This window comes from Haemorhous mexicanus, chromosome 2, assembly GCF_027477595.1.
Source record: "Haemorhous mexicanus isolate bHaeMex1 chromosome 2, bHaeMex1.pri, whole genome shotgun sequence".
NCBI classification, from domain to species: domain Eukaryota; kingdom Metazoa; phylum Chordata; class Aves; order Passeriformes; family Fringillidae; genus Haemorhous; species Haemorhous mexicanus.
Window position 1 is genome coordinate 16,831,810 of NC_082342.1, and position 11,337 is coordinate 16,843,146.

General features: G+C 40.1%; 2 protein-coding genes across 10 annotated transcripts in view; one reads left to right on the top strand and one right to left on the bottom strand.

Moving 5' to 3' along the window:
- SENP7 (SUMO specific peptidase 7) overlaps positions 1 to 5,944 on the bottom strand; it is a 42,332-nt gene extending 36,388 nt beyond the window's left edge. For 3 of the 7 annotated variants that reach the window (XM_059836692.1, XM_059836671.1, XM_059836653.1), the window contains exons 1-3: positions 5,874 to 5,944; positions 4,517 to 4,563; positions 1,913 to 2,020 (exon numbers count right to left, since the gene is read on the bottom strand). In XM_059836692.1, the coding sequence (XP_059692675.1) occupies positions 1,913 to 2,020; positions 4,517 to 4,552 (144 nt within the window). In that variant the 5' untranslated portion in view covers positions 4,553 to 4,563; positions 5,874 to 5,944. Of the gene's footprint in view, positions 1 to 1,912; positions 2,021 to 3,940; positions 4,001 to 4,516; positions 4,564 to 5,873 lie in introns of those variants that run through there. The other 4 variants (XM_059836659.1, XM_059836666.1, XM_059836685.1 and 1 more) reach the window with 4 other exon arrangements.
- Position 5,945: 1 nt separating this feature from the next.
- LOC132322349 (putative protein FAM172B) lies at positions 5,946 to 10,381 on the top strand. Of its 3 annotated transcripts, none has more exons than XM_059836740.1 (3): positions 5,946 to 6,021; positions 6,608 to 6,678; positions 9,307 to 10,381. In XM_059836740.1, the coding sequence occupies exons 2-3, from the start codon at positions 6,649 to 6,651 to the stop codon at positions 10,354 to 10,356; spliced, it is 1,080 nt and encodes a 359-aa protein (XP_059692723.1). In that variant the 5' UTR covers positions 5,946 to 6,021; positions 6,608 to 6,648; the 3' UTR covers positions 10,357 to 10,381. The 3 variants fall into 3 exon arrangements, with proteins under 3 accessions (XP_059692723.1, XP_059692709.1, XP_059692720.1); XM_059836726.1 differs by having other exon boundaries at positions 5,962 to 6,331; XM_059836737.1 differs by having other exon boundaries at positions 5,962 to 6,678.
- Positions 10,382 to 11,337: the final 956 nt, after the last annotated feature.

Genomic DNA, 11,337 nt, shown 5'->3' on the forward strand with positions numbered 1-11,337 from the left:
AGAGGAACTACACCAAACATAGACTTAAATATTAGGCCTGTTCCACATAATCACAAATATACAAGATGCAGAAAGTAGTGGCTAACACTATGCATTTAGACAAATTTTTCAGGCTACAATATGGACATAAAAGATATAAAATGCCGAGAAGGACAAGCAATTTGAAGGTTTGGAACTTAGGTGACAAACCCCAGAACAGCAAGACCTAATTTTTTTCCACATTCCCTTACCTTACCAGAAAGCACTGATATTTTCAAATTAAATAAAAGAAGCCCCACCAAAAAATAGTTATTGCTGCAATTCCAGAAACCTCTAGCCCTCCAATCCTCCTTCTAATCTTCCTTATTTCTTAAAATTCAAAATATAATAAATGCTTGAAAATTATGGCACTCGGGCTGAAAGCAGACAAACATATTTTCATTTTTGACTAAGTGTGGTTTGAAAGGGCATCTGAAAAGTTCATGCCCATGCATATTCTACAAACTTTAATCAAGTCTGAAAGGCGTATCCCAAATCAAACTTTTCATTACCATAGGGATTAACTCTAATGCAAAATAACCCACTATTAAATTTGGCAGCAAGAAATTGATTTGACTGGGCTCTCGCCTCTTCTTGCTTTCAAACACCACCTAGTTCATCTCATACCACTGGTGTTCAAGCACAGGAGATACCTGTACATCCAAATCACTGAAAACCACACAAAGTTTCTCAAACAACATGGTGCAAACTCTGACAACTCATGACCAAGTTTTTTAAAGTAGAACATAAAAACCAGGCAGTGTTTAAAGCATTTGAAATCCCCTGACACATGCAGAAGTTTGAAATATGTATAGACATAGGTAGGAAAAATAAGAAATGGAAAGTTAGACAACATCCAGGAAATAACAAGGAAATAAAGAATTTTCCAATTCACCATTCAAATCATAATTTTTATAGAGGCAGACAGGTTGCTGCTTGTAGCCACAGGAGACACCACCTCTCATTTCAAAACCTGACTGCAACTGGAGGCTCAGCTCACTGAAAGCATTACCAGTACAGAACACAACCCCACAGCGAGTCTCTACTGCAGCACTCTCAAATGACCTGGCCTACCAAGAGACCTGGGTCACATTACCACTGCCACTCTAAGTCAAGACAAATTCCTACCTTCCCTCACTACACCTTTCAACTTCCTCTAAGGGGGAGGAAGTCTGTTTGTCCAGGCCCATGATTCTGAAAGCACTAAAGTCAGCAACAAACTCTGGATGCTGAGTTGAAGGAAACAAGAGCAGCAAAGTATGTTTCCAACACTTGAAATTTGAAATGCTTATGAAATTTGTAAAAGATTTATAGAGGCAAATATTTGTTTCTATATGTGACTGAGATGATCCAGACATTCAGTTATGATAAATGCCATAAGACTCTTACAGTCTTTTGGTCTTAATAGAGTTATTTCTGTATTAGCACCTAAAATTCTGTCAAGAGGCATAGAGTGCTTCATATATTCTCTTAAAAGCTTAAGCTCCTGGATAACCTTTACACTGAGTTTTCAGTTATTTCTGTATAACAAAAAGTCTGGTAAGTGATCTGAATATAACCTAACAGTTCAGCAGTCAGAAGACAATCAACTAAAAAATTAAATATCATATTTACCTTTATATTAATGATTTGCAAGATAGTTGAAAGATAGTTGAATACCCAAAGAATCTGCTTTTCAATGATTTAGGAAACATTGCACTAAGACTCCCATTTCTGTAAATGTATGCTTGCAAACAGCTATCAGACTTACACACTTGCCTCTCTCACGACAGTCTGGATTAGTTATTGGTCACAAGGCAGCACTTGGTGATGAAAAAAACCAGCTCCAAAACTAAACCAAAACCTCATGTAACATTCTCCTACACACTTTACATTCTGAAGAACTTCTCTTTACCTCTTTTAAAGGGTAGTCACAATGGTGGGAGCCTGGGAGCCTTGCCAAAGGGGACTGAACTTGGACATCCTCTGACTTGGTGTTTGTTTTCTTCTTTGGTATACGAAACTGAAAATAGATGATGTTACACATGGTAAAGCTAAATTATCCACTGGTGCTATAAGCTGACATACCTCCATGTACAATGTTGTCTTAACTGGGAAAAATAAAGTTGTAAGGGAAGCCCTGACTTGTGACTTTACTTGAAATGCATTCCTCATTAATTCCTGATCCCAAATCACGTGTCAAACCACATGATAAGCTAGTTTTAACACATGAAACCATCTGAAAAACTTCTATTTCATTAAGTTTATGTCTTCCAAGGTGACAAAAAGGTGACAACCAATCCACCGGCACAGTCTTCTTGGTTCATTCTGGTTTGTTTACACTCTAGTTTAACTGTCTCAGCTTAGAGAATGATCAAGAGAAAACTAAATAGCTGAACGTCATGACCAGGTTTGCTTTCTCAAAAGCAAAAATTCAAGATGAAGAACACTTCCATCTTATAATAGTACAAGTACTTGGGTATGATAATTTAGCATCAGACTTCAACGTTCTCAAAATGGCATCAGCTCTTGTCATTGCCAACTCCCACAGAAATGGAGACAGCATTTTGAAAGTAATTATTGAAAGAGAAAGCAGTTAGCAATCCACATGAATTCACCAGTTCAGAAAAAATTTTATGTAGAATAGTTTGTTCATTGAAAATCAAACAAAAAATAATCAAACTAAATTTGTACTAGTTCATAAGACAAGGAAATAGGATGATATATCCTATCAGTTAATTAAACCAGTTAAAATATCAACTGAAAGAATAAAAGTGCAAGCATTGCTATTTCTCCAGGCATCCTGAGAAGCAAAACCTTACATTGCAAATACAACCAGATGAGAATGTATCAGAAAGGAAATGCAACATTTACATGTCTCAGACAACTGAGTCTAGCTCAGGCAGGAAAAAGCTGAAGCTACTCCATATGATGGACACTGTAAAGCATCCTATGAACTTGATTCGCAAGCCACCAGATGCCTTGCATTGTAACATGAAATTACAAGCAGGGATTCCAGAACAGTGACTCTAACAACCTAATTATTAGCACCTTAACAGCATTCATTAGCTCAGCAGGTAGTCCTTCAGACAGACCATAAGGAAGCATGCTGCACCACAGTGAGATAATATTTCAGTCCTTCCATCTGAATCCTGAGCGCTCTTACTCCTTCTCTACACTTCTTTGAAACTAAGATTAAAGTTTTTTTAATTACACCCAAATTTCTATACAGTATCTCAAGCTGCCTTTGATGGTCAAACACTGTAACAAACACTCCTTTAATAACAGATTCTTCAAGCTCTAAAGATACTGATGTCACACACAGGTAACAAATTCTCAGACAAGTACCTCCCTTCTCAATCAACATGAAAGTATTGAAACAAGACATTTTCTTATTCAGCAGCTTCTACAAGTAGATTGTTTCAAATTTGTTTGGTTGGTTTTCTTTTAGAAGTGGCCTATAAACATGTTTATCAGTCAGAATGCATTTTTCTGATCTGCACTGTAATGGCTAGGAACAGATTTCTTCCTTCAGACCTCCACCTGCTGCCTAACTAGCAGCTTCTGTTATGAGATTCCAAAGACCACACAGTTATCTAGAATTTTAACATACATTTAAAATTAAAGAGGTTCTGATAACTTCTGTAATGACATAACAGACAACATTAAGTACAGATAAAGTCAGACTCAGTAAAAAGAAGAGACAACTGACAGAAAGGGATAAAAAGCACAAGATACATTAACCAGCAACATTTCCAGCTCACCACACAGCATCTTCCCAATGCTTGCACTCATTAAGAAGATGGTGGTTTACAGCACCCACAATTAACTTACAGAGCAAGCACAAATCAACAGGCAAAGAGAAGTCTGAATCTATGCTAAACACAAGGTATGCAGTTGCCTCAGCTTTTCCCAAATAAAAAGTGACTAACTCTACACATACATGTGCATACACACTGGGCAGACTCATCTAAATCAGCAATACTTTCCTGAAGGTTCCCACCTGTAAAAGCAAGGGCCAAAGAAAGTGCATAAACACAGTGCTAGAAACAGCTCATTTCTAAACCACCCAGACCTCACCCAAACATACTTGTTCCTATGTTTACCAGTTGTTCTCACCAGTACTCCCACTGCTAGAAACTGCTTCTAACAGGGATCTTTTAGGAAAAAATACACACCAGCATAAGAAGCCTCTGAGTACATCTCTGCAGAGAACCAACTTTCATACAGTTTTGCAGCTGTTCTACCTACTTAAAATTACTCCAAAATTTTAGGAGTTAGCTTAGGTCTTAAAATAACTTGGAAAATACCCTGTTTATGTGTAATCAAATGCTAAGCCTATAATGTATTAGTAAATGTACAACAGTAGACATTAGTTTTGACTGCTACCACAATAAACAGTTTCCCAAGAAAGCATGTTCCGACAAAATGAAGAATGAATTTGGTTGTGCAAACACATCAGAACACCCTAGGACACCCACAGCCTCAAAATAAAATGTTCAAAATTTCAGGAACTTACACTGACATGACTTGCAGATGATGTTCTTCCTGACATGGTTTTCTCTGCTGGGAAAAAAAATAAAAAGAAAAAAAAAAGAAACTTAATTACTGGTTTATTGATTAAGAGGCAAGTAGAACCACAGTAGTAGCCACTAAGCAAGAACAAGAAAATAATTTTTGAGCAATCTAGAACAAAAAAACCACATTCATAACATGGATCAGGTTGCTCAAAGCCTATTCAACCTGACCTTGAAGACTCCTGGGTGGGGCATCCACTGCTTCTCTGAGCAACCTGTTCCAGTCTCAGCATTCTCATTGTAAAAAAATATTTCTTCCTTGTGTCCAATCTACACCTACCCTCTTTCAATTTATGACCATTCTGTCTTGTCCTGTCACTACAAGCCTTGGCAAAAAGTAATTGACAGCCACACACCTGGGAAAGGCTCTGGATTGTCAGTATAGACTAAATTTTTAATGAAATTATCCTACAATCTATCCTTAGCTATAACATTTACTGATTAACTCCTTGCTGCAGGCACACAACTAATAAGCAGTTCACATTTAGATTATGGAGTGAAAAGGAGTAAAAGAGGACATCCGTACCACTGCAAGGGCTCCAAGAAGAAATAATAGCCAAGGATTCCTGTTAAACCTATAAACTTCATCACTAGAAGAACACAGCCTCAGAGATTCAGATTTATGGGTATTCTCTTTATACATATTCTTTACGACTCCGGCATAAGACCTTGAAAGATTACAGCTAGTTTGGAGTCTCTCGAGAAGCCAAGTTCGGGGACTTTTACTTATCTCAGAGGTTTTTTTAAGTTAGAGCCATAGTCCCCTAGGGTGGGGAACAGACCGATAAAGAAAAGCCAAAGTACTGCCTATTCCGACGCCTGCGACGAGGAAGCGCGGACGCACGGGGGCCGCCTGACAGCTCGGGGGAGCAGGCACCCCCAGCAGCGGCAGCGGGCGGGCTGGCACCGCCTGAGCCCGGCCCGGCACAGGGCTGCCCGCCCCGAGCTCCGCAACCCGGCTTCCCCCGCTGGGAGGGGAGCGGCTTCCCTCTGACAAACCCGCAAATCCCGAGGGCCTGAGCCAGCAATTCCACCTTTTCACACTCTCTCCTCAGCCTCCTCCCAGAGGCGCAGCAACGCCGCCACCAGCCCTCCCTACGTCCCTCGGTGCCCTCCGTCCCCCTCCGTCCAACCGCGCTGCCGGCTCCGCTCGTTCGCGGCAGACACCGCGACCGCAAACCCCCCCCCCACCCCAGAACGCTGCCGGCCGCCTGCAGCCCTGCCTTCCGCCCCCCTCTCCCGCCGAAGGGCCAGCAGCGGGCAGGAGCGAACGGCCCCAGCAGCAGCACAAGCACTCACCGCCACCGCCGGAGCTGTTTACCCGGGTCGGCCCCGCCGCCGCCTGCGCAGCTTCGCCGGCTACTTCCGGGCCGGGCACCGCCCCGCCGAGCCGGAGCCCCCGCCCGTCCGCGGCCCCTCAGGCTTTAACCTGCTCGGGATGAGCTCGGTACTGACCCGCTAAAAGCCACTATAGAACCGAGAAAGCCGCGTTACTTGTAAAGAGACAATAATGAACCCGGGCAGGCCCAGGCTGAAGTTATATCTTGCTAATGACGCTACCCTCAGCTGACAGCCAGCCCCCGCCAAATTAATGCCCTGCCGGGGGGATGCACAGCTGGGGAGAGCCTTCATAACCCCGGCTGGCCGTAGGCTGCACCCGCTGCCCTTAGAAATCCTCCTGCAGCCAAGGGGAGAGGAAGATTTGTTGGCTGGGTTTTCTTTGCTGTGTTTTTTTCTTTCAGGGCAACTTCAGAATTGTAAGTTTTGTGTGGTGCTCTCTGCTTTGTTTTCTTCTTGGTAGTGGGAATTAAAACTTATCTGGACTACTGTTTCGTTTCATACTCGAGGTTTAGCTTTAGCTTACTGTCAGGTGTGCATTACAAACATGAGAGATTAGTTTGTAACTTGGAACTATCTGGAGCGCTTTAGATGGCCGCAAAAAAATCAGCTACTGACAGATCTTGTAGATATACGCCCCAGTACGTAAAGTAATGAAAACTAAAACCATGATTGGGTTTATTTTTTTCGCGCAGAGGACTCGTCTACACTCCCAGAGTGAAAAAGATTTCCATCTATGATGACAGATTTTACAGAAGAGCATACGGTAATGTTGGGCTTTACTAGAATGAAGTGGTTTTAAATGGAAAACAAAGTAATCTTTATGGATCTTATGTAGTACTTATACTGCAGTGGTGTTTACAATATGCCAAATGCTGCAGCAAGCACCAGCTGAATTTACATCTGAAGTATTTTAGAATCTGAACAGAAAAGTGGGAGGAAGGGAAAGAGGGATTATTTTTCCCCAAAAGCAATTTTTTTAAACTAAGGTAGCAATTGTAAAGGCTACCAGCATTTACAACCTTGAATATTGCATTTATATACAGATAGTGAAGTACAAACAGTTATCAATGCTGATTTAGAATAGACTTACAACAAAGAAGTGCATGCATTATGCAGCTGTATCTGGAGCAACCTGTAATTGCTACTTTTTAATTCTATAATTAATTGTGTTACTACAATAAAAGCAGTCCTCTGGACTAATAAGTATATAATTCTAAGCTTCTATTTAAGTAAACTCCAAAATGATAACCTATCAATTATTGCCTCAAAACTTTTCATTTTGCATCCTGAAGGCAATTTTAGGAAGGAAAGTCATATGTGCACTTTATGTAAAACTGTGTTTGTTTGTTTGTTTCTGCCTCCTGAAATCTTCAGCAACACTTCACAATGCTTTGTAAAGTACATGTTCAGGGTTTAATTTGGAATCACATATCCTTGTTTTAGAACTGAAAAAGCAATGTTGCTGTTAGTAGCTGAAGTAAAAGAATAGTAACATCCTATTCAGAGTATGCTGGGAAATTAGTCTCTCCAATCTTTTAGGGGTGAGGAGGGAAAGGGACTGAGAGGTGGTCCCCAGCATACCACTCCAAGGAAACTGTACCTACCTATTCCTAATTCTTACAGAAAGCTTTCTGCCTTTCTTCATACAGATCTTTCCTTAAAATATGTCCATTTTTTCCCACTTTGTCTCATGGGAACAACAACTGGAATATGGGGAGCTTCTTTCCCACTAAGTATTACCACTTCTGCATTAATTGCCCATATTTCAGTAGTATAGCAAACAGACAGTTTTCCCATCTCCTTTGTGTCTTTTGTGCCTTCCTGCAGAATGAAAAAATCATAGATGAATGGGTGCCCTTGCATTTTCTTTGTGCTGTTTCCATTTGAAGAAACTGGCAAGACAGTAATAAATTGATTATATATCATAGCATGTGATTTTTCCCCTTTTTCTATGTGTACTGATTATATGAGATAAAAGAGGAGAAAGTATAATTTTCTAGCCTCCTCTCTATTATTAAGAAGACAGGAATGACCATGAAGAGAGGACTTAACACTGGCCCAGTGTTATATTTCTCTTTCAAAAGGAAAATACATATGGTGTTGCTATGTTGAAAAGCAAAAATGTGTTTGTGTGGTTTTGTTTGTTTTTTTTAATTTAGGAGTGTAAGAAATAATTTTCAATCTGCTAAGCACCTTACCTCAAGGAAACTTGCATTTCTTGAAAGAGTTGGGTTCCAAATCAAGTCACATGAAAATATTCAGATCACTTTTTGTCCTAGTAATTGGCTTTATCAAATGGTACAGTGACTTTCAACATAGAATGTAATTTACTGTGTTCTATAAAATTTCTTTTAGTTCAGCAAGAAAAACTTAAAGGTCTAACTAACAGTCTAACTTGCCAATTATAACTTGATTCAGACCGTTTACAGGGAAAAAAATATTGCAGTATTAGGACTAAACTCCTGTAAAGGTAGGATTCTGACCACACCAAAGGTTATACCCTACTTGCCATTCTACAACCAGTGACAGTCAGTAGTAGATTGAAGAATTACTAGGAAAATAGAAGGTTATGCTAAGCCTAATTTTTCAGCTGCACAAAAATCACTTTCTGGTACAATTCATTTCAGTCATTAGAGATAATCTGAAATTGGAGACCTCAGTCCAACCTCATGATAGTTTGCTGCCTGGACTTTGTTTTCTCCTGCTCCTGGATCACAGTGGCTAGTTGATTCTGTCATCCATTCCTCTATTTCCATGTGGCAAGTTCTTGCAAGGATGAATGACTGACTAGAGTGATTAGCAGAAAGCAAACACAAATGTGTATTGTCTGTTCTAGTGCAGTTGAAGGTAGAAGAACTTGGAGAGTACACTGGTACACAAGCAACAGGAAGGTTGAAGTCCTTAGTAAGCACCGCTTATTTTCTTTAGAAACTCAGGATCCAGTTTTGACACTTGGACTATTTCCAGTTGCCTAGGCCTGTATTTCAAAGGTGGCCTTGAAACTCAGTGGAGTTCCAAGATAATGGCTAGGAGACAGCACAATAAAAGTTGTTCAAGTGAACAATGAACCATGTACATGTGCCTCCTTCATAAAGCCCTTAATTCAAACTGCCTTAAACAGATCTTTAAATAAATGTGCCAATTGTAAATATTCAGCTACCAAACTGAAATAGGCAGATGAGTTACTGCTGTTGGAACTTTGCAACTGACATCTCTAAGAGGTTTTAGAAGCAGCTGGTTTGCTATACATCACCATGAAATACTCTGGTTCAGCAAGTATTTAATTTGTAACAGCTTTTAAATCTAAATTCTAATGCAGGAAGGGGTAGGTAGACAGGTGTTGTGTGGAGGTCTATTACTACTTTGACATAACAGTCTTCTTAATTTGTAGTGGTTACAAATACAGCGTGAACTCAGTTTGAGAAAACTAACAGAGGGTTCAGAGTATCAAGAGGAACTAAAATATGACTTCAATATAAAAGGGGAACTGAGGCACCTGGATACAAATGAGTCCTTTGTTTTCAATTGCTACAAGAATGGACATGAGCAGAATCATAAACGCTATGAAGTTCTGGGATATTCTATTACCCAGTATGTTTATGAGCTCCTGGAAAGAGTCTGCATGCTGCAGAAGGTTTATATTCCTACTGATGCTACAGAGGATGAACCAAGAAGCTTCTTTTTCATGAGCAAGGATGCATTAACAAGTTCCTCTAGCCTAATTATCTTTCTTCAAGACCATGGAGTTTTTTGTGCTGGACAGTGGGGGCAAAGGGCAATTGTCAGTGAGGGCCTGAAAGATGGAACACAAATACCATTCATCAAAATGGCCTTGCAGAGCAACTGGGAAGTGATTGTACTGAACCCCAATGACAATTTCACTGATCTGAACACCAAAAAGAGATTTTCTGCCAGGGAAGAAGGGCTTACTTTTACACAGTCAGTCTGTTGGATCCCCAAAAGGGGCAGCAGCAGCCCCGAAGAGCATACCATGTATGTGTGGGATCATTTCATTGCAAAGAGTGCAGCCAGGAACGTGGCCTTCATTGCCCATGGCTATGGTGGGTTGGTGTTTGTTGATCTGCTGGTGCAAAGGAAACATGAGGTGATGAATAAAGTGTACTCTGTGGCATTCATTGACTCCACACACAACATACAGCACCAGAGCAGACATGATGCAGAAATACAGGAATGGATACACAAAAACTGCCGAGAATGGGTATCAAACAGTAAACCCCTAAATAAAGCTGTGCACTTTCTCATGAGAGTAAATTGTCCTACTTTCTCTGCTGGAACAGAAAAGTATGGTTTAGCACCTTCCTGCTGCTTACAACCCATCTTTAAGTACTTGAAGAGCATGCTGAAAGCCAAGATCACAACAGCCTCGAGGAATTCACCTGTTGCAACTAGAAGCAGCACAAGAAAGAAGAGAGGCAATTAATAAAGGTACACTGGTTTGTTCTTGATGGTGGTCTCTTCCTTTCATAAGTGCCTCTGCACCTTTCAGTCACTTAAGTACCTTCATCTCACTGTGGAGAAATTCACAGTTCTAAGTTTGAAACTGTATTTGGTTTTGAGAAGAAAACCACAAAAGTTAACTATTAGGAAAGATATGCATTGTTGAAAGCCTTAAGCCACAACCCTTTGGCTAGCTGTGAAATTTTGAGTTAAAGATGTTAAGGTATACCAACTCTCATCTATCATTTTCTATAATAAACATTCTATAGTTTTGGCTCTATAATCAGATTAAACTATCAGGAAAACATTTGCTTAAGTGCTTAGCTTCATTAGAAGGCCAAATCTGGAATAGCAAAAGCATCTATAAACAATCTGTTTCCTCCTATGTACCATGTATTGTTTAAAATCTTCGAAGAGCTGCGACATCTACCTTTCTCCTTGAAGCATTTACTGTTAAGCTGAACAATGCTTCAGGGAAGTAAATACTACTACCTTTCCTCCAGTCAGAGCTGGTGTGTCCCAAACATGACACATGGAGGTAAAATAATTTCCATTTTAAAGCCAACTAAGCCAGGGAGAATACTGGACATGCGCTGCTATACACTAGTCTGGCATCCTGCAGTTACCAAACTGATGCCAAGGAATGACACTGCTGCTTCCTCTCAGATGTATAACTTTAGACAGAGGTGGGAAATACAGTTTTTAAATTTACTTACTCAAGGCTTGCAATGTGTACAAACAGAAGTTCAAATAATCTTTAAAGTGAATGTAAACCAAATAATTATTCTTAATTTCCAGTTTAAACCCATGGAAATCAAAAGTGTTCAATGGCCACAAAAAAGGATCCTTTGAAAGATGACAAAACCTTCTCCCTACAAGTGTAGAACATTCCAATCTCAGTCAAAAAAGCTGTTGAACAGTAATAATGGGTAGCAGAGAGAAGAGAGCATCAACTTGCCTTCAT